Source organism: Gymnoscopelus braueri (genome assembly GCF_963280865.1).
Source record: "Gymnoscopelus braueri genome assembly, chromosome: 22".
Classification (NCBI taxonomy): Eukaryota; Metazoa; Chordata; class Actinopteri; order Myctophiformes; family Myctophidae; genus Gymnoscopelus; species Gymnoscopelus braueri.
This window is the reverse complement of record NC_137624.1, coordinates 28,476,472-28,504,432: the sequence shown is the minus strand read 5'-3', so window position 1 is coordinate 28,504,432 and position 27,961 is coordinate 28,476,472. Positions and strand designations below refer to the sequence as shown.

The 27,961-nt window shown below is 40.1% G+C and overlaps 2 protein-coding genes across 4 annotated transcripts in view; both read left to right on the top strand.

Moving 5' to 3' along the window:
• Window positions 1-19,880, top strand: part of tcf4 (transcription factor 4) — a 95,224-nt gene extending 75,344 nt beyond the window's left edge. For 2 of the 3 annotated variants that reach the window (XM_080419810.1, XM_080419809.1), the window contains exons 10-13: window positions 6,017-6,170; window positions 8,127-8,356; window positions 11,227-11,377; window positions 13,103-19,880. In XM_080419810.1, the coding sequence (XP_080275936.1) occupies window positions 6,017-6,170; window positions 8,127-8,356; window positions 11,227-11,377; window positions 13,103-13,151 (584 nt within the window). In that variant the 3' untranslated portion in view covers window positions 13,152-19,880. Of the gene's footprint in view, window positions 1-6,016; window positions 6,171-8,126; window positions 8,357-11,226; window positions 11,413-13,102 lie in introns of all 3 variants that reach the window. The other variant, XM_080419811.1, reaches the window with a different exon arrangement.
• Window positions 19,881-22,254: 2,374 nt separating this feature from the next.
• Window positions 22,255-27,961, top strand: part of LOC308078926 (uncharacterized protein) — a gene marked incomplete at its 5' end in the record, with an annotated part of 54,082 nt that continues 48,375 nt past the window's right edge. Inside the window, one exon of the mRNA XM_080420267.1 lies at window positions 22,255-22,294. Coding sequence (XP_080276393.1) covers window positions 22,255-22,294 — 40 coding nt within the window. The remainder of the gene's footprint in view (window positions 22,295-27,961) is intronic.

The window sequence follows — 27,961 nt, the reverse complement described above, 5'->3', positions numbered from 1 at the left end:
CACTGGTTCACTTCACTTACGAGCAGATCTGTTTCCTCAGCATCCCTCGCATCTCTTGCCAACTTGCCGAATCTGTCATTTGATTTTATTTATACATATTCTTTTTTTTAACAATGTCCACGGTACAGGTGTACCTAACTCTTAATGGAAGATGACACACCGATTGGTCTAATAATGTATTTGATGCGCACAACACAATGTTGCAATGCGTTGAACTTGTAAATCTCCTATTTTTGAAACATTTTAATAAATTAAAAAATTACACAAATATATATATATATATATATATATTATAATGTATATAATACATTTTGTTAATTAATAAAACAAAATTGGCCTATATAAGGCCCAATATAAGGACACCAGTTTGAAAGTGGTTAAAATAAAATATAAACCTATTTAGGGTAACCACTGGAGAACGAAAGATGATGACAGAAGAATTTCATTCATCAATATTTTACATGAGGCAGGTGATGACACCAGGCCTCCCACTGCAAATGGACCTGTAAGGGTCTATACCAGGGGTCTTCAACGTTTTTCAGGCCCAGGACCCATTAGCTGAGAGAGATATGAAGCAGGGACCCCCACTACATATTCTATAAAATTGTGTTGCAGATTAAACATATTTTCTTTTTTTTATTTCAGACATTTAACCACTTAAATACTAAGTAAACTGGACCTTAGGCCCTGTACTTGGTTTGTTCCTTTTTCTTTCTACACTAACACTAAACCTCTTTGCTGAAAATAGCCGACCTACAAGCTCAGTTGTGATCTTGTAGATCTGCTATTTTCGGCAAATGTTCCTCTCAGAATAAGGATGCTTAATAGGGTTGAAGTGGTTAATATATATTTTTGTATTTTTTAAGTTCCTATCACACATACATTAGGTGGCCCCCCCTGTAGTAACTCTGAGGACCCCTAACGGGTCCCGGACCCCCTGTTGAAGACCCCTGGTTTATATCCGTACATTTTTTACACTCTTCATAGTTCCATTAGCAGAGTATTTTTTACCATTACATGCCCAGACGACAGCAGCTAGCCTGACCACACATCTGTAATAAAACCATCATACAGTTGGCAAGCCGCAGCGCTTAACGGCCGACCGGTAATGGTTTTGAAGACAAGGGTAAATATATTTGCGTTATGAATATGTGCGAGGAAATTGTATACGAGCGGCACGCCGGGGAACCAATGATCCCTGAGCCTGTTTAAAGGCCTGAAAATCACTTCCCTGGCAGCCAGTTTGAGCTAGAACCGTCCCACACACACACACACACACACACACACACACACACACACACACACACACACACACACACACACACACACACACACACACACACACACAGATACCACGCCAAGTGTGTAATGAGGTGTTGAGAACAGTAAAGAGGGAAAGGGGGAACACACACACACACGCATATGCATTAGCACACTCACGCACGCACGCACACACACACACACACACACACACACACACACACACACACACACACACACACACACACACACACACACACACACACACACACACACACACACACACACACACACACACACACACACACACACACACACACACACACACGCTGAAGTTGTTCAGCATCACACATGCATACAGTTACATAGAAAACCCTTAACGTATCGCTCACAAACTCACACAGACAACCTCACACTTTTACAATTACACTATTTGCACGTCTCAGAGACAGATGGACACACTCTCTCTCTCTCTCTCTCTCTCTCTCTCTCTCTCTTTCTCTCTGTCTGTCTCTCTCACACACGCACGCACGCACACGCACACACACATGTACTCACGCACGCCACGCACGCACGCCACGCACGCACACATGCACGCCCACGCATGCACACACGCACGCACGCTCGCGCACACACACACACACACACACACACACACACACACACACACACACACACACACACACACACACACAGTAAGTGGTGTATGACTGCAGTAATTTGCAGGGTAGAGACTGTAAATAATGTGTAGTATTAAAGTGCTGTTGGCAGAGAGCACAGTTAAATACACATTAGTGGTTTTTGCTCTGAATATGTCTTTCCTGCCGTTTCACTCTACTTCCTGCTCTGCTGTCTTCCTGTCTGTGACTGCCATGACTACTAGTACTACTACAGTACTAATACTACTACTAGTACTACTACTGTACTAATACTACTACTACTACTACTACTACAGTACTAATACTACTACTAGTACTACTACAGTACTAATACAAGTAAGACGCGCGAACGCTGGAAGCGAACGCAGCCCTATTTTATTTATTTTTTATTTTTGAAATTGTTATGTTGTGTATTTACGGACTTCCGTGTTAATAATCCGTGTTATTTCACCGTGATGGGGAGAGCGTAGAGAGCAAGTGACGTGACTGCCTCCGCCTCGTATTGAAGTTAATGGGGGGGATATGGTTCTCCTATGCACAGAGTTTCGGAGTTCCTACTCATCTATGCACGGCTCCACTCTGACATCTGTCACATGGGGGCGCGTCTGTCAGCAGCCAATGAGAGCGCGAGTCACATGGGGGCGCGTCTGTCAGCAGCCAATGAGAGCGCGAGTCACATGGGGGCGCGGCTGCACACATACTGCACACAGAGACACACACACACAGACAGAGGCACACACACCCCGAGCACGGTGTCATAGTAAGCTGCACTTCCGCGTTCGCAACTACTACTAGTACTACTACTGTACTAATACTACTACTACTAGTACTAGTACTACTACAGTACCAATACTACTACTTGTACTACTACAGTACTACTACTACTACTACTACTACTAGTAGTACTACTACTGTACTAATACTACTACTAGTACTACTAGTACTACTACAGTGCTAATACTAGTACTAGTACTAGTACTACTACTACTACTACTACAGTACTACTACTAGTACTAGTACTAGTACTACTACTGTACTACTGCCATTATTTTTACTATTATTACTACTATTATTACTATTACTACTAGTACTACAGTACTATTGGCATTACTATTACTACTACTACTATTAGTACTACTATTACTGTACTACTGCCATTATTATTATTACTACTACTACTACTAACTACTATTAGTACTATAGTACTACAGTAGTACTACTAGTACTACTACTACTACTACTACTACTACTACTACAGTAGTACTACTACTACTATTACTAGGGTGGCCATATATGAATGGGTAAGGAAGGACATTTTATTTGTATAGCACATTTCAACAACAAGGCTGGCAATTCAATGTGCTTTACACAAAATATCAAGCAAAGGAAACAATTATAAAATTACATTAGGATACAATGATACAAAAGAAGTAAACAAAAAAACAAAAAACAAATACAATTGCAGTGCAGAAGAGAAAGAAAAAGAAAAAGAACTCAATTAAAGGCCAGCGGCAAACAGAAAGGTCTTTAGCTGCAGTTTTCTGGGAGTTTGTTTTGTCCGCCTGAAAAATAGAAGGTTCCCAGGTTCGAGTCCCGGCCCCAGCTATGTGAGTCGAGGTGTCCATGAGCAAGACACTTATACTGTAACTGCCTTGTGATTAGAGTGTCTGTCCTCCCTGAGATTGGGAGGCCGGGTTTTTTCAGGCCAAGGACCCCCTAGCTGAGAGAGAGATGAAGCAGGGACCCCCTCTATGTTGTATAAAATTGTGTTGCAGATTAAACTTTTTTTTTTTTACTTGGTCTGTTCTTTTTTCCCTCTACACCTACACCTCTTTGCTGCGTTTGCGGCGTTGTGAGCTTGTAGATCGGCTAATTTTTAGCTAAAGTTCTCCTCAGAAAAGGGATGCTAGGGTTCAAGTGGTTAATGTAAAAAACATCCTATCACAGAAAGATTTGGTGGCCCCCCTGTAGTAACTCGGAGGGATCTCGGACCCCCTGTTGAAGACCCATGCGGTTGGCTCCTGACCTATGGGCCTCATGGCTCTGGAACCATTTTGTTCCCAAGTATACTTTACTTACCATACAGATTGATAAAAGTTGCATTTTATTCATTACAATAATTTCCGGATTGCAGCTTTTCTTGTGATATGAAGTAGAAACTCCTGTGAGGATGAAGCGATTTACCGTAAATGTACAAAACAGCAGTTAATTAACTTCAGGTGGCAGGTTGTTCTGCTACTAAATGATTAGTAACATTACAGTATTTAGTATTCATAATGGCATTTTGGAGCTAAAGCCTTCCAGCGTTGGTGTGTGTGTGTGTGTGTGTGTGTGTGTGTGTGTGTGTGTGTGTGTGTGTGTGTGTGTGTGTGTGTGTGTGTGTGTGTGTGTGTGTGTGTGTGTGTGTGTGTGTGTGCGCGTGTGTGTGCGTGTGTGTGTGTGTGTGTGTGTGTGTGTGTGTGTGTGTGTGTGTGTGTGCGTGCGTGTGCACGCCTCAGTCAGCCAATTCAGACACATGAATTGACATTCATAAATGTATAATTATATATATACTCGTCCATACCCGTCCGGGGATATACACACGCAAAGTATTTGCAGACTTTGGGTTATGCGCTGTGTACATGCATTGCATTTGTATTGCTGAACAGCCGTAAACAAAGTAGTAGTAGCAACTATTAGCACCATTGAGGTGAATTAATTAAAGAAAAAATTGAGGCAGGTCGACCTCCATGGAATGGTGCATTACCCGGGGATGTGCGCAGTCAAAGTATTTGCAGACCTTTAGTTATGTCTGGGCTGCCCGGTCCGTGGCCGCGCCTGCATGCATGCACACACGCATGTGCGCGAGACCCGCCGCCGCGTAACAAACACACACACGAGCACGCACACACGCGGACCCGTCGCTCCCACAGCCATGGGAAGTTGATGTTTAAGCTGTTTGAGCTGTGTGTGCTAATAACACAACCTGGATTAGAACATTGCGCGTGTGAATCTGCGTGCTTGTGGCATGATCATTCATCCCATAGCTTGGGGGGCTATAACCATGGCGACGGCTGTAATAATGGCGACGATAGCTCCCATTCCCATGCCCGAATTCCGAATCTCCGGTGTTGACATAAAAACGCTAAATAAACAGCTTACATTTTGGGAAAGTGAAAAACTGGCGTTGAGATTTGGTTCATATGCTAATGGCATATGACAATGGCCGTGTGCAAATTCAGATCAATTGCTCCAGCTATTGAGGAGAACCAGACAGTCCACAGAGGTTTCCTTATATGTAGGATAATAGTAATACATCTCACATAGTCTCGTCGCAACGTTGTGAGCTTGTAGATCAGCTATTTCCGGCATGTGACACTGTCGGATCAATGGAGCTAACACAGTATACTTTAAGTTCCTATTTATTGGTATCACAATGAAAACATTCATTTCTCAATATTATATTTATTATAATGTTATTATATTATCAATACAATCTGAGTGTTCTGCCAATTATTATGGGGCCCACTTGTAATATCCTGACAGGCCACCAGTGGGCTCTGGCCCACAGGTTGAGAAACACTGTCTTGTCTTGTCTTATCTTATCTTGTCTTATCTTATCCAGTTAAAACCGGGAAAGCATCTGTGTCATTTAAAAGTTTTGCGTTGGCTATTCAAAAATAGCAGATGTACAAGCTCACAGCGTGTCACTTCGTGCCGCACTGCGAGCTTGTACATCTGCTATTTTTGAAAAAAAGGGGTAGGATATGCACATCCTCACAGTTTCTTTAAACACGGTGCTGGACCCAAAAATAATCAAGTGAAGAAAAAAGATTCTCGGTTATAGGTGGATTTGGGGCGTTTTATTGTTACTTTATTTCGGTTTTAGGGTTAAGCAAGAGCTAGAGAAGGTGCTGCTGTCCTGAGGCGAAGAAGGAAAATGCAACTTTCACTTTTATAAATCTTTTTATTTTTTTGAAGGTGCAGGCGGGCCGTTCATAATACAATTTAGGAATGAAGCCAAGGGCCGTATAAAATGTGTCCTCGGGCCGCACTTTGGACACCACTGTCTTAATGGGTTATAATCTTATCTTCTCTTGTCTTATCTTCCTCCTCAGCGCTGTCAGGAGGCCTCCAGGGTCAGAGCACCTCCTCGGTGAGCTCGGACATCAAGTCGGAGGACGAGGGGGACGAGAACCTCCTGCAGGACGCCAAGTCCATGGAGCCCAAGAAGGAGAAGCCGGACGTGAAGGATCTCAAAGCTCTCGATAGGTCGGTTCAAGATCTAGGTAACCCCGCATCCCCCAGGCGCTCGCTTCAACCAGAAACACCTGTGCTGGACGCAGGGACACGCGGCGTGTTGCTGCTGTTGCAGTAGTCTCCCTTTGCTTCCCCACAGCGCTCTGTGCTCAGAAACGGTCCTTGTTTCATATAAAATAAGAATAAATAGATAAAAGTCCTATTGATCTCTCTCCTTCAAGACAGGAATGTTCAGTGGTGGAAAAAGTACTCACAAGGTGGATCTAGGATCTTTACCAGGGTGTGAAATTTGAGATATCTGACAGTATTCTTTTCTCTGTTGAGTGACGGATTGACAGGATTTAGGATAAACCTAAATCTATCTCTCTGATCTGTCTGACAAATGGAAACAATCAAAGGATCAAAGTTGATATCAGGTCGTGTAAATAAATCAATTCCATGTCTGGAGAGAAAGGAAAGGAGATAAGGAACGACTTTGAGCCGCAAGAGTTTTGGGGAGAACCAGCACTTTGGTGTTTGTTGAAGTGACCAATGTGTGAGGAGAGACAGTTAAATAAATGAGAGGATGAATCACAACATAGAGAGAAAGACTCAGGCAACTGCTGGGCACCCAAAGGGGGAAAAAAAAATGTAAACCAAAAATATCACTTACTTTAATATCTGCAAACTGAAGACTAAGCTAATATGTCCACCAAGAATTATGTCATTTTTATTGACAATAAAGAGCAAAAAGATCCCAAAAAACAAATCAAAAACAAAAGAGTGATTCTGTCTCCTCTCCATGGATTTGAGTCTGTTTTTAGCTGTTTCTCCCACAGCAGAGTAGAGCCCAACGTCAAATAAACCAACAAACACTGTGGTGCACCTTTGATCCCTGATTTACACTCAAGTTGCACACGGGTGGCGTGCAGCGAAAATAGCAGATCTACAGGCTCACAGCGACCGGTAGATCTGATATTTTTCAGAGCACGACACCCCGATGTGTGCACTGTGCAAATAAGAACAAATGAGGTGTTAATCACCTGGAGGACCAATCACAGACCAGAGAACATTTGGAATCCCAAACCAGAGATCTCTGCATAATGATGATGATGCTGATGAGCTTAAAGGGATCGCACATGCGGAATGTGCGCGCGATGACGCCAATAGATAATGATGATAACCATGACGAGCGTGATAATGATGCTGTGTCGTTATCAGCGATGATGGTGATGATGCTAGTGGGGAAGGCAACCATGACAACAGTGGATAATGGTAGGGATGATGGTATAAGAAGGATAGCTATTGATGTAATGGCAGCGATGATAGTGTGTTACGCTGGCGAACGCAAAACAAAACACGTTGTGTCACGTTATAGCACGCTGAAAACTAACCCTAACCCTATATACCTGTATATCGTCGTTGTCGGGTTGGAAACCTTGGAAAATAGCCGATCTACAAGCTCACAACGCAGCACGACACGTTGTGAGCTTGTAGATCTTGTAGATCTGCTATTTTCAGTACTTTAGAGCTACGCTCTTGTACGATGAAGTAGGGCATTCATTTATGAAAACAAACCAAAAAAATGGAATTTGGAGACACAAGGTAGAAACCTTGTACCGACTGCAACGATATATGGAAACAAAGTGTGTGAGTCTCCACGCTGAGGGTCTAACTGAACGTTCAACCTCAACTCCCTTGGTCCTCCTCCTTCTTCTCCTCCTCTCCTTTCTCTGTCTGTTCTCCTCCTCTTCTTCCTCACCACTCCCACACATCCTGTTCCTCATCTCATTCTCCTTCACTTCCTCCTCCTCCTCCTCACATCCGCTTCTCTCTTTCTCCTGTTCGTCTTCCTCTTCTCCTCCTCCTCCTCATGTTCCTCCTCCTCATCCTCTTCTCTTTTTCATCCTCCTACTCCTCCAACCATCCTATCGCCTGCTCCCACCCCTCCTTCCTCCCTCCTGCTGCCATCTTCATTGGCCACCGTAGCAACAACGACGACGAGGACCTCTCCCCGGAGCAGAAGATGGAGCGGGAGAAGGAGCGGCGGATGGCCAACAACGCCCGCGAGCGCCTCCGCGTGCGCGACATCAACGAGGCCTTCAAGGAGCTGGGCAGGATGGTGCAACTCCACCTGAAGAGTGACAAACCTCAGACCAAGTTACTGATCCTCCACCAGGCTGTGGCTGTTATACTGAGCCTGGAGCAGCAAGTTAGAGGTTAGGATTATGATTATAATCTGAGATAGTCTCTAAACCCAGCTAGGTTAGGATCATGATTATAATCTGGGATAGTCTAAATCCCGGTTAGGATTATGATTATAATCTGAGATAGTCTAAACCCAGCTAGATTAGGATTATAGTCTCTAAAGCCAGCTAGGTTCATCTGAGATAGTTTAAAGCCAGCTAGGTTAAACTCACCTGAGACTAGAACAGCGAGTTAGGCGTGATTTATACTTCATTGCACACCGGTGTTGCAGGCCGAAAAAGGCAGCTCTACAAACTGACAATGCATTGCAGCACGGCGTGTTGTCACCATGTAGATCTGCTATTTCCGTGCGGGACGCTGGTGCGCAATGAAGTATGAATCAGGCCTAATATAGGTTAGGATTCCTATTATAATTTACTGTTATAATCTAAACTCGTATTACTGTATACAAATACCGTATAGACCCTGCTAGTAGGAATAAGCTACTGAACCTTCACTAGGCTGTGGCTGTTCATCTGAACCTAGAGCAGTGAGTTATAGTTTAGAATGATTATTAATATGATATAACTAGCATTGCTGTACTTCGTACAGTTATAAACCCTGCTGGTTGTAGCTCTTATATTGATCCTCGAGCAGCAAGTTATAGGTTAGACTATAATACAGTATGTTATACATTATTATTGTAATGTATAAAAAATATAAACCCAGGTATTCAGAACAAGTTACCGGTCCTTCACTAGACTGTGGCTGTTTATCTGAGCCTGGAGCAGAAACATAGTGGTTAGGATTATTACTGTCATTATAATCTGGTTTCGAAGAAAAACAACAACAAAAAGCTATGTATCTAAACCCAGTATAGTAGCCACAGCCTGGTGGAGGATCAGTAACCTGTTCTGATGAGCTGGTTTTATACTTATCATATCATACCGTAGAATAATGTTAGATTATTATAACAGAACAGTTGGTATAGCTGTGGCTGAGCCGGAGCGACAAGTTACACGTTAGAATTGCTATTGTAATCTACTGTCATAACTAGTATTGCTGTGTTACTTTCAGTATGATTTAGCAATATGTAATTTTGCCAGATAAAGTATTGATATTCCTTTAGTAATTTTAGTCATATTATGTAAGTCAGACAATATGAGATCTCCGCCTATCGGACAGTGTCTGCTGACATCTAAATTCAATGTGTGGGCTAAAACTGAGTGTTCTTGTCACTGTTCATATGCTCATATGTTGACGCATCAGTAGGCGGACATCTCTGATCGCCTGGCTACGTGACACTATATTAATATATGCATTAATATTAATACAGTAGTAGTATTAATACTGTAATAATGAAGTTAAGCATGAAATAATATATCAACAATTTAGAGGGTACTAACTAAAACATAGATTATAAGAATTTTCTGTAGTTTGTGGTGTAGTGGTTTACAGTAGTCAAACATAATTTGTTAATTAAAACACCTGCATACCGTTCAACAGTAAAACTCCTAAAACTCTGACCTTTGCCGAGAACACAAGCTACCAACTTTCACTATTATATTCACGCCTAAGAAAGAAAGCATTTTGAGATATGATACAAAGATTTGTAAAATACAAGATAATAAAATGACCCCCAAAATAGTTGCGTCCAGCATGGACCATATAGTTCATAAGTGATAAAAACCTACTGTAGTGTTGGATGAGTTGTAGTGTAGTGTTGTATAGGATTTTACATAAGTAGATCTATTTAAAAGGTAGAGGCTATCATGTTATTAGACGAGCATGTCTTCTATATAATATGCTTTTTCTCACATTTGTGTCATGAGCAGAAGAGAGAGAGTTAGAGTAAGATAACATGAGATAGGTATATCCAAAGTTCAAAACACTCAAAGCCTTTTTGTATTTCTCAATCATATTAAGGTCCTAACAACAAAACAAAACAAAATAAACCCAAACAAAACTAAAAAAAATAATAATCCTGAACTTGTTGAGGGAGACAGATTTTGTTTAGTTGCAATGTGTATTAACCTCCAGTAGGTGGCAGTACCACCTTTTGCTCTCAATACTCCCTGCTATCCTGTACATCACTATTAAAAACTAAAAAAGTACACATACATAGTGTTCCATCAGTTAATAATGTATAGTTACTGTATATGAAAGTATGTCAGTGCACTAGTTATTTTCATCATGTCAATCCTATTACGATGAAAAAACAACACTATTTTCTTGAGGCTTCTGTTATAAACATTCTTTCAATGCAACCACACTAAGTTTAAATAGATACGATGCAATACAATACAATACAATACAATACAATACAATACAATACAATACAATACAATACAATACAATACAATACAATACAATACAATACAATACAATACAATACAATACAATACAATACAATACAATACAATCTTCCTTTTATAAATGACCTGACATCTCAATCTCAGTGTTAATTTAACTCAGAAGTTACAAATGGAATCCAAACGGGCTCTTGCGGGTCCATTTGGTCACCATTTGTACACTCTTCAGAGTGTTAATAAATGAACACTGAGATTTTAAGTTACAGGTATGTGAAACTCAACATCAGGAAATAAAAAATATAAACATTTACAATACAAACATTTATGAAAATAAAACCCAGGTTGAAAAAAGGGAAACAAATCTTGATTGTCTTTATATAAATTATTATTACATCTTTATGTATAAGTCCTGTGTGGAGTTTTTTCACGTTTGTGTGTTCTGTACACGACACGTGTGTGTGTGTGTGTGTCTGCATGCGTGCCTGCCTCCGTGTGTACGTATGTACGTGCGTACGTGTCTGTGTGTGTGTGTGTGTGTGTGTGTGTGTGTGTGTGTGTGTGTGTGTGTGTGTGTGTGTGTGCCTCTCCAGAGCGCAACCTGAACCCCAAGGCAGCGTGTCTGAAACGCCGCGAGGAGGAGAAGGTGACGGTGACATCGGACGGCACGCCTCTCTCATTGGCTGCCCACCACGCCGCCGCCACCATGGGAGGAGACGGACCCCCCAATCCTATGGGACAAATGTAAACAAGCAACACCTTCCCCCCACCCCTAAATGGTCAGAAGATTTCACTTAAACACCCATCTGCTGTTGTACCTCGATTCGTAATATGACCCATTAGTGGTTGGTTAATTAATTAATTAATTGATTGATTGATTGCCCCCCCTCAGCCCTCTAAGAAAGAAAGGAAATTCTAATTCGAAAATCAATTAGTTAATTGATTGAAGATCTCACTGATCCAAGCTCTCTACCTAAAAACAATTGTCAGTGAATTCATTCAACATTACAAATTCACTAAGTAAATGTCACCCGGCAGTCAGGTGACACTTTATTTATGATGGGAAACGGTCCCTTTGAACAAGGAACATAGTGGAGAAAAGATGTCTCCAGCAAGGAAAGTAATATTTGATTTACATACAGTGTATTAGCATTTTAATACTACTACAACAACAACAACAAATCTAATCCATCAGGACATAATCAGTGAACATGGAAAAATGTATCACATAAAATATTGTTAGTTGTGATTAATTCAAAATTGAATGTATAAAATGTAACTTGTTGGATGAATTTGTATAGATCCATACACAAGTTATTGATGAACTGATAAGAGCGGGCACAATTGATAAGGATTAAGGATTATCAGATGATACATGGGCTGTTGGCAACATCAATTATTGTTAAACTCCATTTCACTCAATCCTGGGTACATTCTAACAACAGATTGGAAATAAGTGTACTTTTAAAGTCTGTTCTACCCTGTTCTTTCTTTCTTTCTTTCTTTTTGTACTGTGATTTGTGCTTAAAATGTTTGTGAAGGCAAGAGTGAGTGAGTGAGTGTGTGTGTGTGTGTGTGTGTGTGTGTGTGTGTGTGTGTGTGTGTGTGTGTGTGTGTGTGTGTGTGTGTGTGTGTGTGTGTGTGTGTGTGTGTGTGTGGTGCGTGCGTGCGTGCGTGCGTGCGTGCGTGCGTGCGTGCGTGCGTGCGTGCGTGCGTGCGTGCGTGCGTGCGTGCGTGCGTGCGCGTGTGCGTGTGCGGGGGGGGGGTGAGTGGGGGGTACGGTAAGAACGTTTTTATTTTTAAGTAAGACTTTAATTGATGCTAATGGCGAAATTAAATAATCGGACTTCTGACAGATTTCAAGGGTGAGCAATAGAATAGAATAGAATAGAATAGAATTATTATATATTAGCTCAGTAAGAATTAGTTGTACTTGTGTCTTGTATTCATAAAATATAACTGTGTGCACAGTAGGTCAGTGGTTCTCAAAGTGGGGTCCAGGGACCCCCAGGGGTCCTTGAGGGGGTTCCCAGGGGGTCCTCAGCTAAATGATTGATAATCGGGCACCAGATGGACCCTTTTACATGTCTGTAACCCTAAGAGCGTACAAATGGAACCAAATGGACCTGGGTTCCTTGGCCGAATTACGGGTCCATTTGGTTCCATTTGTGTATGGATTGTATGGATTGATAATCAGGAGCTGGGTCCATTTGGTTTGGAGTTATTATAAACGTTATTATAAACGTCTGAGAACCACTGCAGTAGATAATCCTCTCTCTCTCTCTCTCTCTCTCTCTCTCTCTCTCTCTCTCTCTCTCTCTCTCTCTCTCTCTCTCTCTCTCTCTCTCTCTCTCTCTCTCTCTCTCTCTCTCTCGCTCTCTCTCTCTCTCTCTCTCTCCCTCTCTCTCTTTCTCTCTCCCTCTCTCTCTCTCCCTCTCTCTCTCACCCTCTCTCTTTCTCTCTGCTCAGGTCCAAGCTGCCAGAGTTCATCAAGATGATGAGTGACCACTTCCTCTGATGGCGTTTCCGTGACAACCCGACAACCAGTCAGACCCTGTTGACACTTGACAAGCCGACCAATCATGAACACCGCAGACCCTTCTGCCTTACCAATCAGATCAGCGTATTATTTTGACATTATTTTCCTCTTCTTCATTTTCGTCGATGGAAATCAAACATCAGACGTAACCGAGTTGCTTACAGTTTTTTCCGCAATGTTTTCGTCTGCAGTTGAAGTTGGAATCTATGCTTTTTCGCGGGCAGATTCGACAACGTGTTCGCTACGATTCACCCCATCGAACGCAGCGTTTTTTTTCTCTTTTTTTTTGAATCACATTCTACTAATTATAATTTTTCACTCCCATTTTCAAGGAACAAAAAAAATTCTCTCTATATAAATATATATAAATATATATGAGAAAAGAAAAGAAAAAGTTAACAAAACAACAACAACATGCAACTGGATGCGGGAAGGAGACTGTTCAGAACAATAGAACAAAACATATCATTAAGTGTTAGAAAACAAACACAACACAGTGTTGCGGAGTGTTTAGCGCTGTCTCTGACTGAATGGCAATCTATGTCCACACTGTGGATCAAAGCTGTGCCTCATCCCCTCTTGGATGCGTATGAGTCAGACAGATACACACGGAGAAACGACAACCGGAAGAAGAAAATAAAATACAAAAACTAACAAACAGGAAATAATGAGGAAATAGCTTGCTAGTGTGATTCACACACATATGAAGACTCCCTTTCCGTTCCTGTACTTTCTAGACTGTGGGTGTCCCGATTCTGGATATCTGTTTTGTATTTTTTTTGTTTGTTCGTCACGTTGACTTTGACGTATTTTTCGGCCAGCGCTGTTGTCAACAGATGATTACGTGGCGGTGACTCTGTAATGCAAACCGGGCATAACGAAAGACTGGTGACACTGCTAGTGAGATACCCTGAAAGTACAGAGGTGACCCGTGTGTATCTAATGGGGAGGAAGAGAATACCCAGATGACCAACTAATCAATCCTTCAAATATTCAATCAATCGTTCAGTCAATCAATCAATCAATGAGTGGCTGTAGAGGGGCAGGGCATTTTAATACAATGTTTGAAATATAAGGTGGAAATATCACTTTCCAGAAACTCAAAAAACAAACACAAGAAATGGTCACGCAATAATGAAAAGTGTACTTCTAATTATGGTGGGAGGGACTCTGATGATGATAATGATGATGATGATGATGATTTTCTAACACTCCAGGGCTATACACTGAAAAAGATGTGTGTTAATGTCAAATTGAATTAGAGAGTTCAACTCTCGCAGCAAAATTAATAGGTTTTTTGTTACAGTATGTTTTAGGTTAGTATTCTTTCTGTAGACGGAACACATTAAATAGAGCCGTGAAAGATGGAGGATGAACCTTTTGATGATTCGATCCTCAAACATGGAAGCGTTGAAATTTTCAACGGCCCATTGCAGAGCAAAGAGAGACCGGGATTGGTTGCCTGGACATTGGTAGCTCCTTACCCCTTCACTGTCACTACGCAGTAAAATCCTCAGTGTTATAATATCCATTTGTGACAGAGAGTGTACAGAAGGTCCATTTAGATATATTGTGTACACTCTCAGAGTTAAATTAACGTCGAAGATTTCCAGTCATCAGAGACGTGCGTCGCCCTTGTTTGTTTCTGCAAACCGCGGCTATGTTGCATGTCTTCAAGGCAGGCACTCCGTCAGCAGCGGGTTTGAGCCCCGAGAGGCCCACCAGCAATGGTGGAAGAAGTATAGCCTACTCAGATATTGTACTAAAGTAAAAAATAGCAATACCACGGTGTAGAAATACTCTGTTACAAGTAAAAGGCCTGTGTTCAAAATGTTACTTGAGTAAAAGTACAAAGTTATTGGCACTAACATGTTTGAAATTAGCATATCTAGAAGCTCACAACACGTTGCGATGCGACGTGTTATGAGCTTGTAGATCGGCTATTTTCAAATAGCCTATGTTTAAAATAGGTCTAAAGTGGTTAATGCATGTTTTATAATATAATAATTTATATCTGCAAAGTAAAGTAACTAAAGTTTTCAAATAATTGAAGTGGGGGAAAACTACAATATTTGCTTCTGAGATCTATAGTCGAGTAGAAGTAAAAGTGTTGAAAATTGGAAGTACTCCAGTAAAGTAAAAATACCTAAAAATCATACTTAAGCGCAGTACTTGAGTAAACGTACTTAGTTACTTTACACCATTGCCCACCAGTGTGAGGTGCCAGTCGAGTGAACGCTCAAGTGTTTCCTGTTGATTTGTTTATACATAAAAACAAAAAATCTAAAACATGCTCACATGCAGAGAAAAAAAAATCTATGTTTGCAGCCCTGCTTTCTATGAAGCTTGTGGTTTGCAGAAATGTTCAGTGTCAACGTACATTTTCTCAGGTGTCCAGGCTGGGATTTTACTGTGTAGGGCGGGAGAAAGCTGAAAGGATCGATTGATGGCTCGACGGACGGCGTAAACAGATCGCTGGCGAGATATTAGAAAGGAAAGGGTAGACAGAGCGACGGGGTAAATGAATTCTTTCCCACATTTAGCACATTCCCTGAATGTCAGCTGTTGACATGACTAAGCACTTCAGATGCATTGGCAACTACAAGAACACAAACATGTAAACATTTGTTTGTGTGATAGGAGAGGTTGATTGAAATGGACCAACATCCCTTCGGCGTTACATATATAGGGACACAAACATGATACAAAAGAGAATAGTGGTGACAAAAGCTGCAATTAGAAGCAAGGGAACAATCAGTTGCGTGTAGGGTATAACTTCTTAGGGGCCAAGCAGCAGAAATACGGTATATTTATGCATTCCTGTGTTTTACTTGTCTTTTCCCCTTGTTACCTGGATTATCGTTGAGGATCCTTCGACCACTAAGCCCCTGTCCTGTCCCCTAACCCTGTCCTCAACCCCATTCCTTTGTCCATGACAAAAACTTAGGACTTAATTACGGTATCCCATCCTTTCTTTTCCTAACCATTTTGTCCAGTGCTGCACTCCTACAACGAACAACATGCCCACTTCCCACATGCCCCTCTTTGCCCTATGGTCATCATCCTGCCCTGTATTTGAACTCACCATAGAACAGTACAGTACCTAGCCTTTACCTAGCCTTATAAACCCCCGCCACACACTATGGCCCAAAACCCTGACCCAAGCCCTTTCCCCAAAGTCTAGCCTTATGAGCCCAATACTTCGCCCACAGATTCTAGAGACCGTAACCCTGGCCTTCTCCCCCCCCAGCCCGCCCACAGGCAGCCCCAGAGATGCAATTTGAACATTCACAATTCTACCAACGTGCCTTTTTAGAGTTCATATCATTTGAGAAGCCAGTGGGAGACATTTACCTGGACTTTTAATAGGATGCAACATTAGGGAAACCTGTTCTTAGTCATTAGGTTCTATGCAGTCAGGTTTTTTACCAGACCTGGGAATTTAAAAAACAGTTAAAAAGGACAAAAAATTATTTTTTGGATAATAAAAAAAAACATTTAAAAAAAAATAAAAAAAATAAACGAAACTGTATTTAATGTACTGTATGCTTATATGTAAGTAGACCGCGTGTTTCAGCTTCTGACCACTTGGAGAGACCGTTGTTTTAATAACAAACCCCCCACCCCACCCCTCCCCCCCCCCAGTCCTCCATAATTCTGTCCCCACCCAGCATCGCCTCATCTCACCTAGATACCATCTCCCCTGGTTCTAATTCACAATCCCATTTCTATAGCGAGCAACGCGTCTGTTATTGTATTATAGCTTATCAGCTTTTTATCAATATTTGAATCGGCTTGTCTGTGAGCCAATGTAGTCTTCAGTACAACTTGTGGCTGTATATTGTAAATCTTTTTCTTTTATTTTCTCTCTCTTAAAAAAACAAACAAAAAAACGGACAAAAAAAAACAAGAACAAAGAACAATTGTTTCCCTTATTGCTTTTTTGTCTGTTCTGGTTTCTCTGTCTATTTAAAAAAAGAAAAGAAAAAAAAGATAGTTAAAAAAAACACAATTTCGCTGTCTGGCAGTAAAGGCTTGCTGTTGACGGCCCTTTAGATGTGGTTTAAGTCCTATCCAATCAAAAGGAAGGCATGGAAACTGGAAAAAAGAATCTATTTGAAAAATTGATCTATATATAAATGTACAAAAAAAAGTATATACAATATATGAGGAGGGTGCCATTTTCTTTTTGTTGCTTTCGTTGTCAAAGGAGTGTGTCTGGGGGAATTCAATATTTTCTCAAAGACTGAAATAGCGGGAACGTTGGACAGGCGCCTCAGTGTGATAACTTTTCGACAGACACGTCACGTGACTGTGTTCTTTCTTGTTGCCGCGCGGCAACACCCTCTGGCTATAGTGCAGCATCCTGTGCAGGACAAATTGGGACCAGAGTTCCATCCGCTCCAATTCACTGCTAACAAATTCAACACAGACATTTGTAAATTGTATGCAACAAATGGCAAACTTACCATTATTTTGAAATTGTGTATGTAAAAGTTATATTTTTACATGTAGACTGTTGTTATTTTGTGTTTTAGAATATGTTGTATCAGTTTTGTTTTGTTTTTTTGTTTTTGTTTAAACAAAAAAAGATGAAAAAGTAAATTCAGTGTGTGTTGAAAAGTGTGTCACATTGAAAATGTAGTGAGGTCAAATCTCCAAACTCTGCTCTTTTCGACATTATGTTTATATCTGTGGGGAAATTTTGGTGGGATCAAGGGAGGGATCAAATATTAAAAAGGTATATAATATTTGCTTCACTCTCCATGCTCATGACATTACCATTTTACGTGTACTTTTGAAGGGTAACGTGTAAATAGTCATAAAACACCTGGTTTGTGTGTTTTTGTGGGTTCGAGGAACTGCCAGTGATAAATGACATTGAGCATTTTCAGCATCAGAATGGCTCATCGCGAGTGATCTGCTTTAGCCCAAATGAACAGGTTTAGGGTGCGGTCACACCGAACCGGAATTCTACCTATTCAGGCGGATTCTGCCAATGCTTTTCAATGGGAACGGAGGTGTTTGTTGCCATTCGCGGATTTCCGCAAAAAAATAAACTCCCCGTTCCCATTGAAAAACATTGGCAGAATCCGCCCGCATAGGTAGAATTAAACCTCGGTATGACCACACCCTTATGGTCAAATCCTGAGGTGTTCATTTAACTCCAAGATTTTACTGTGTTCACCACCCTACCTTTTGAAGTTCAAATACAGTCTTTGCTTTCACCGGGAAATCACTCTTTATTACTTGGCAAGTAATTACTTTTTTTCATGAGCTGAGATTGTTGTTTTAGGGTCACACCGAAGCTTAATTCTACCTATAAGGGTGGATTCTGCCAATGCTTTTCAATGGGAATGGAGTGTTTTTTTTTTAGGAAATCCGCAAATGGCAACAAACCGCTTCCATTGAAAAGCATTGGCAGAATCCGCCTGCATAGGTAAAGATCCAGTTCGGTGTGACCATACCCTTACTTGTTTGTTAGAGATGCCCTCAGCTCCTGGGTTGAGATTCAGATATGGACATTTTGTCATGACAGGACTTGGAGTGTTGCAGATAAACATAGTCACATCAGCTGCAAACAAACAATCTTTTTTCAGCTACTTCCCCAAAATTATATTGGATTATGTGCAAGGCAGTTTCAGTCAGGGCCGTGTTAAGTTCAGAATGAGTACTAGGCACCCGACAGTTTTCGGACCCCCCCCTGGGAACATGCACGCGCGCGCAGCGCGCGTGCATGTGCCCCGTGCACAAAATTTTTTTTTGCGGTTTTCCACCGGGTCTGTTACTTTTTTGGGGGTGTTTTTGTTACATTAATTCGGTTATTTCGGTTAATTCTGTACTCCATGAAGTGTAGATTGTCTCCACGTCCCTGCCCCCCCCCTCAACCAAACCCCCCACCCCCCGCATCCGCGGCCGCCGCACGGCACTGCCAGACTACAAGTTTGGATGTTAAAATGCAGTTTACAGCAGCATAATTTCAGTGTTCAAAAATCAAAAAAAAGAAAATAGTGATATATATAAAAAATATAAGTTTTATTTCTCAGTTTGTTTTTCAAAAAAAAAAAAAAAAAATTATTATTATTTTTTTTTTTTTCATGGGTACAATTTTCGGCCCCCCCCCCGACAGGACATAGGCATTTGCCTACATTGCCTGTGCGTAAACACGGCCCTGGTTTCAGTCTTGTGTTTTTAGTGTTGCCATCTAAATCGAATACAGTTTTTTTTTCAGGAAAAGAAAAGCTACTTTGAATTGGACTTAGGTTAAACACTAGGGCTGAATCTGTCACTGTAAATGCTAGTTTTATGGTATATTCTATTGCTTTGTGAGGTTTCATTTCATATTTTTCTCTTTATCATATAATCAAGCCTGGTCATAACTGACACGCTCCAGGATTACAATGTCTTCATTATTTTAATGTTACACCTGTTACCCCGTTTCTATAAGAATATGTCAATGTTTATGTTAACCTTCCTTGTTGTATATACATCTCATTTCTCACTCTGTACCCCATTTTACTGCAATAACGAGTTGAATCCAAAATGGCCACTTTTGTCATTTTTTCCCCACAACGATAGAGAGATAGGAGGCAGAGCAGAAATACAAGCGATCACTTATAATGTCAGTTCATTAAATTTCAATACAATTGATTCATTTTATACTCCAGAGATGAGCACCAATAAATGCCAGTGGCACAACAATGCTGATATTTGGTAATTTATCAGAGTATTTTTTCCGTGGAAAAGAATGAAAGAAAAACATTATTTTATACAAGTGGCTATAGCATGGGTCGTAGTGTGACATTTATTTTGCAGGAAATATCTGTAATTATTGTGAACAAAAAAAAATTGATTGAACAATCATAGAAGCCTGTTTTTATATATACTATATCACTGGCTTCAATATAATTAAAAGTTAAATTAGTACCAACTTCCACTGCCAGAAGAAATCCTGCCAATATTTCCAATGTACAATTGCAGAGTACTTCACTCAAACATTGTTCAGCTTGTGAACGAAGGACACATGCTGGGGTGAGAATCAGCCACCTTTTGCTTTGGGGGCCTGGGCTACAAATCATTCACCTTCAACCTGGACAACACGCCATATACAGTACAGTAACACAATAGTTTTAACCACTTAAACCCTGAAATCCCCTATAGTGAAACGGACCTGAGTTGCAACAGTACTTGGACAATCTCTTTTTACAGCAAATAGCCGATCTACAAGCTCACAACGCGTCACGTGACGTCACAATGCAACATGTGAGCTTGTAGATCTGCTGTTTTGGGGCGATTGTTCCAGAATAGGGACGCTGGGGTTCAAGTGGTTAAGTGACTCTGCAGTATGCAATTATTCAAAGGAAAAAACGCTACGTGGGATTGACCACTTTAACTCTATTTTGGAAATTACATTTGCAGGAAATCGCAGATCTACAAGCTCAAACACAAGCTTGTATGGGCTATTTTCGGCAAAGAGATTATGGGCCCTATCTTGCGCGCCCTGCCTTAACCCTTATCCCTGAACTTTTTTTGCCATGTTTCACTATTTTGAAAAACATTGTAAAATAGTTCAAATAGCCGATCTACAAGCTCACAACGTGTCGATGTAGATCGGCTAGTTGAACTATTTAAAAATATTTTAAAAAATTGTAAAACATGGCAAAAAAAAAGGTTTAGGGATAAGGGGTAAGGGGGCGTGCAATGTAGGGCCCTTGGTGTATATAGGGAAACAAAGAGCGGACAAAGTACAGAGCCAACTCCACTCAAGTTTACTACGTATAGAGGGTTTTAAGTGTAGACAAAAGAGAGGTTCCATTCCATTTGTCTTCGGTCAAGCCACAGTGAGCAGTGACACCTGCAGAGCAGTCAATCAGTGCAGTGATGCAGCGGGTCCAGTCTTCCGTGTGGTTAGCTCACTCTGTGGATGTCTGGCTCCACTTCCTTGCATGTTTAAAAAGAACGAAGAAGAAGAAGAGGAAGAAAGGATGGACCGACATTATAGGAAGTTCTGGAACCATGCGATCCACATGAAGTGGTTACAAAATGTACATGAACTAAACATTGTAGTACTTCAATGCACTGCCACAGAAAAGACAGAGGTTCATTGCGGCAAATAAAAATAACTAAATTGAGGCTAACATGTTTCTGTTACAATTGTGAACAAGCACAAAATGTACCCATCTGACTGACGCGTGAATAGATTTGAGAGCTCATGCAGCGCTGCAGGTCTTTGCGTCTTCAATCGATCATGTTCTTTTCACACTCTACGTATGATTTCTGAGTCCTCTTTGTGCCGTGGTTTAAAAAATAAAACTTGTTTCTCTTTTATTAGGATCATTATGTAATGGTGAAAATATATGAACTGTGGCCTTTTTCATTCTTCTTGTTACTTGTGATGCAATTCAGTGAAGAGATGATGATGATTGATGACGATGATGATGATGATGATGATGAAAAAATACATAAAGCAGAACTACCATGTTTCAGTGCCTGGGCTTTTTGTTAAAGCTTCTTTTGTGTAGTGCTCTTTTGACTTACTGTAGCGCACCCCAAGCGAGAACAAAACATAATAAAACTATGTGTGTGTGTGTGTGTATATATATATATATATATATATATATATATATTATACATATATATATATACACAGTAATATATACTGTATATATATATATATATATATATATATATATATATATATATATATATATATATATATATATATATATATATATATATATATATATATATACATACATACATACATACATACATACTGTACATACACATACATACATACATACTGTACATACACACACACACACACACACACACACACACACACACGCGCACACATTGCAGGGGCAATCTATTGTTACCAATATTGAAGTAAAACTAAAGATAATAAAAAATACGTTAAATTCTAAAGAAGATAAATATTCCACCTTGTAGACTTGGAATAATTACAAACTGAATGATAATTTAAAAATGATAGATCAGTTTGTTCATTATTTTACTGGAGTTAAATGTGTTTTTATTTTATCCATGTTACTGAGGACGATCCTGTAAGGTTCCAAGTGTGATGGGTCAGAGGGGTGTGGTCAGTGGATCAGAGGGGTGTGGTAATGGGTCAGGGGGTGTGGTCAAAGTTGGGGGGAGGTCCCATCATAACCTGCAACAGATGATTCTCTTACAGAAAACTATGTGGAGAGAGGTAAACAAGAAAAAAAAGTACAAGATAAGTAAACATAAAAAAGTATATACAGCAGTTACACTTTCTTCCGATGTGTGTCTGGTTTTTGTTTTTGTTTCAGTTTTCCTTTTTATCTTATTTCTTTTTTACACGTCCCTTTTTAATTATTTCCAATTTATGTTGTAGCTAGCCTATTCTTTATCTCTTTTTGTTTTTATGTTATGTAATATTGTTGTTATTATTGTTGTTATCGTTGATGTTGTTATTACGATTTTATTTTCCCCTCTGGATTAGTAGAAGTGGAGGGGAAGACTTTCTTTTTGTGTGCTGAGGGTGTATCTTTTCTCATACCAGTCCAACAGTTGGCCAGTGCCTGTTGGTTCTCATCTTGTAGTTATTCAATGACATTCATATTCATGACCGTTCTGTAGCAATAAATGTGCCATTTTTATAACCGAGCGCTTTCATCGTCTCTTGCTTTTTATTACTAAGGAGAGGGAAAGCCACTATGCATAAATAAACAGGAGACAGTGGATGATGAATGGCTCATGAACAGAATATGTTCAAAATATAAAATACTGTACATTCATTAAAAAAAGTATTAATTTTCTGTCTCAATTTCCCTTAGAAGTATTCCTTTTGAGCATTCAGGACTGGAATATAATTACAACGTGAGACATAGAGTTATTTCACCATTTTACAATAGACGATAGACGAACAACAACAATACTTTTTCTAAGTCCTCGAAACTAGAGGCCTGCTCATTTCTACAGTATACTGTAGATGACACTGTCCCACAAGTGGCCATCCATTAAAATACTGATATACTTCATATTCCATATAGATACATTTGTTTTAATTTAAACTATGATTACTTGTGTGGTCTCCCTTCCTTCCTCGTCTTTCTAATGGACTATAGTTTAGTGGCCTTTTGAATTTGGTGCTGGTCAGTCCAGTGGTTTGCTGGACCGGTTTGTGTCGTTAGAGGAGTGCTACTTTTCATCCTGTGCAAGGTTACTTTAAAAGGCAGATGTTGCGTTATATGTAATGTTTTCAGATACCTTTCATGTTGTTGCACAGCAACTTCCTTGTTTGTGGAGGCTGTAAAGAAATTCTTCTTCTAGTGAAATGTTTTTATTTATTTATTGAAACTGTTTAATTGTGATACTGCATGTCTTTTTATGTCGCTATATCAGGTTAACCGTTTGAGAAAAGCAATAAGCCACGCAAGGCTGTGGTTTACCGTCATTTTTGAAGCGATGGTCGGATGGCCCGATCCGTTCCACGTCACTATGCATCTTAGCCATTCTAAAACTCTACGGTAAACCATGGCCTCTTATTGTGGCTTATTGGAGCTTCAAGGGCTCAGGGACTCCTAAACTTGTGTTCAGTTTAAGAGCATGGATAGATTTTTCTAAAGCTTGTTTAGACTTTAATCCTCAAATTATTGCTATATTTTAAGATGATAAATAGGCATTGTAAAATGTCTTCAACTTTTGGCCTTCTTAGCCTTGAGAGACAGGGAGTGAAGGTGAGCACTAACGTTCAACAAAGACATTTATCTCCTTTTTCCTCATTTGTCTTTGTATATATTTGAAGGACATTTTGCCACGGCAAGTCATTGCTTTGTTCAATGCACTACTTACGCAGCTTGTTCTATGATGTGAACGTTTGACACAAACTAATGATGTCTCTCTTCAGCAATGTGTTTGTTTCATTCAACCTGAATTCTCCCATGACTAATAATGCCTTTGACTCACAATGTGTTTCCCAACATCCAGTGCCTACAGACTTTATGATGTTATCATCATGACGTCTAGCAGTGGTGTAAAGTAACTAAGTACATGTACTCAAGTATACTGTACTTAAGTACAATTTTGAGGTATTTTTTACTTTCTTCAGTATTTACAATTTTCAATATTTTGACTTCTACTCCACTACATCTCTGAGGAAAATATTGTACTTTTACTCCATTACACAATTATATGAAAACTACTACTTTGTTATACTTTGTAGATTTTGATTATTATTACAAAACACAGTAACCACTTCAGCCCTATATATTTCGGCTATTTGAAAATAGCAGATCTACAAGCTCACAATGCAGAGTTTGTAGATCTACTATTTTCAAAAGATTTTTTATACATTTTGAACTTGTGAAATGGGACTTTCTGCACAATGAGTTATTTAACTTTTGATATTTTAACTTTTACATTTTGAACTGTGGAATTTTACTTGTAACGTGTACATGGTGGTATTGATACTTTTACTCAAGTAAAAAATGGGAGTACTTCTTCCACCACTGACGTCTAGTTAGATTCAGTTGACTCACGCAAAGATGGGAAATTGGCAAAAAGTGATTTGAATTGATGTGTCATCATAACCATTTGGACACCTTTACCTACAAGTGCCGAAAGCAGCTGTTCTCAAACTTGTTTTGGATCAGCGCCAACCTGAAAATGTCGAAAGTGTTCTGACGACTTTACATGACAGCCAATCGGCTGCTGTGTTAGATTGGGGTGGGCCACGTGCATTGCTCAGAGCATGGTTATTTCAATGATCAATCAATCGATTGTGAGTCAATGGATAGTATATTACTTTAAGTTCCTGTTTATTGGGGCCCACAGGTTGGGAACAGCTGACCCTAAAGCTGCACTATGTAACTTTCCTGTTCTACCGCAGAACAGAACAAATACAGAACAAATACGACTACTCGAATTGTATAAATTATATTGAATTAACCAACATAGAGGTTGAACAAACTAACATAATGCAGCTTTAAGTAAGAAACACAGCATTGTGGTTGTATGCCTCCATCCATGTCTGTCCAGACTTACAGCATAACGAAGACTTTAATAAACATGTGTTGTGAAGTCACAGTGACCTTGACCTTTGACCACGTACTTCTTTTTTAAACATTTAGAGTAGCCAATTATTTTTACCTCTTTTTTCTCCTCTCCTCACATTTCTGTGTTGCCACTACAACTGGCTCACCTCCCAGTGGGGATCCCCCACCGGGAGGATGTAGCGCTTCCATCCGTTCTACTCCTCCCTTTCAACATTCCCCGCTGACAGGTGACACCCCAGTCGGTAGGAGTACGTGCAGTGACAAACGATCGATGCACCGCGATGGATTCGAACTTTTGGCTTTTATCCAAAGCGCTTTACATTGATTGTGCCATTCACCCATTCACACACACATTCATACACCAATGGCAGAGGAAACCATGCAAGGCACCAACCTGCTCATCGGGAGCAATTAGGGGTTCAGCGTCTTGCTCAAGGACACTTCTCCAACACTAATTCTGGGGGAGCGCCCCAGCCCGGGATCGAACTGGGAACCTTACGGTTGCCAGTTCACTCTACCCGGCCACTCTACCCCTGAGCCACTGCTGCCCCACCTGACCAAAACAGTTTGCCATTAAAGTCTTCTTTACACCTGTAAACCAGTGATTTAACAATAAAATGTATTCTGATACAGTATACAATTAAAAAGTATATAATTTTACACTGTGTGATATATATATATATATATATATATATATACTGTATTGTTTTATTGGATCTTGTTTAGTCGATACACTTATTTGTTTTAGCTCTTGCTCATTTGATTTAGCTATTTTGTCTCGTCATCTGTTTAAGAAAGTAGGTAGCTGATATATTGCACTTTTACCTTAGCGCTAGGTATACTCTTGGTTGCTTGTTTTTGCAGAAAATGCACTTAAGACTTCTGGTGATTAGTAGTTTCGTTCCCTACCTATGTTGAATGCACTTATTGTAAGTCGCTTTGGATAAAAGCGTCTGCTAAATGACTGTAATGTAATATATATTATAATATATATATATATATATATATATATAATATGTGTGTGTGCGGGTGCGGGCCGTGCGCGCGGCACGTGTGTGTGTATGTGTTTGTTTCCATGTGTGTGTTGAACACACGTGTGCACGTGGTGTGTGTGTGTGTGTATATGTGCTGTTTCCATGCACCTACACAGAGCCCCTCCCTTCTGAAGCGGCGTCTGATTATGATAGGTGTGTTGCTACGGTTACAGCTCTAAGGAATGTGAGGTGTGGTGTCATGGTTGCCCAATGCAACACAGTAAAATCCTCAGCGTTGATGTAACTCTCAGAGAGTGTACATAATGTAACCAAATGGACCAAAGGGTTGGGTCCATTTGGTTACATTTGTACACTCTCAGAGTTACAAAATGATACATTAGGCTACAGTGTAGGCTATATACAAACCAGGTTTATTAGAGTTAACAAAAAAAAACTAAAACTACTTCATATTATGTAACTTAAAACTAACTAAAATAAAATGAAACTGTACAGAAAAGGTTTTTAGATTAATTTGTTGACACAACAAACAAGCATAAGACTGTGTGTTGTGTTTCAATGAGTATTCTGAACAAATACTATAAATAGATGATTTACTTTTAATAAAAACAATCTAAGTAATACTGAATCTGAAACTAATTGAACTACTAAAAATGAAACAAGCAAACCCAGCCTGGAAACTACCTGAAGGTTTGAAACTGAACTGAAATTAAAACAAAAATGAAAAACAATATACAAATAGAAGTGCACAACTATAAACACTAAACTATAATGCTACCAACTCTAGAACAGCCATGGGCTGTTCTTTGGTGGACAATGATCCTGTGTTGCTTAATTAGCTAGTGCAACAGGTTCTATTCTACATTAACACATTAGGTACACGGATTAAAGGTTCTGTTCCTTTATTGCCCAATGGGCAGTGCAACCCCAATTAATTATAAATATAATAACTTAATAAGTAATAATATAAAACGACAGATACATTAGACAGACAGACAGACAGACAGACAGACAGACAGACAGACAGACTAATAGCTAGTTTCAAAGTTGTCTACTGTAATATGGGCCTACTACATAAAACAAACAAACCAACAAAAAGTTCAGTTTCTAAATGAACTCAAAATAAGTTGGTCACTCTCACTCAAAGGAAATGAAATGGCCTCATCATGGCAGATAAACATTCTTGAAATAGTTGCATTTTGGGAGACTTGGAGCAATATTTCCCAAACATGGTATTAGCAATGAACATCCGCTTAGAGAGAGAGAGAGAGAGAGAGAGAGAGAGAGAGAGAGAGAGAGAGAGAGAGAGAGAGAGAGAGAGAGAGAGAGAGAGAGAAAGAGAGAGAGAGAGAGAGAGAGAGAGAGAGAGAGAGAGAGAGAGAGCAGAGAACTCCCATTATTAGCTTATAGCCTACTTGCACCCATGCTTGCGCCACATACTGGAATTCTGTCAAAGGGAATAATTTTAATGACGTAGGAACTTTATGTTTTTTTATTATTTTTTTTAACAATTCCAAGCTGACAGACTCCACCCAACCCCACCCAGCGTGCGCCCCGCGGCCACGCCCACTTATTGCCAGTGCAGTCACCGCACAGATTGTCAGAGACAGGTAGACTGAGTACAGGTACAGTACAGTAGAGGACACAGTGACACAGTGTCTACAGACAGGTGGACAGTACAACAGGTACAGACTACAGTAGGCTACAGTAGTGTAGGGTCACAGTGACAGGTAGACAGTACAACAGCCGGGTACAG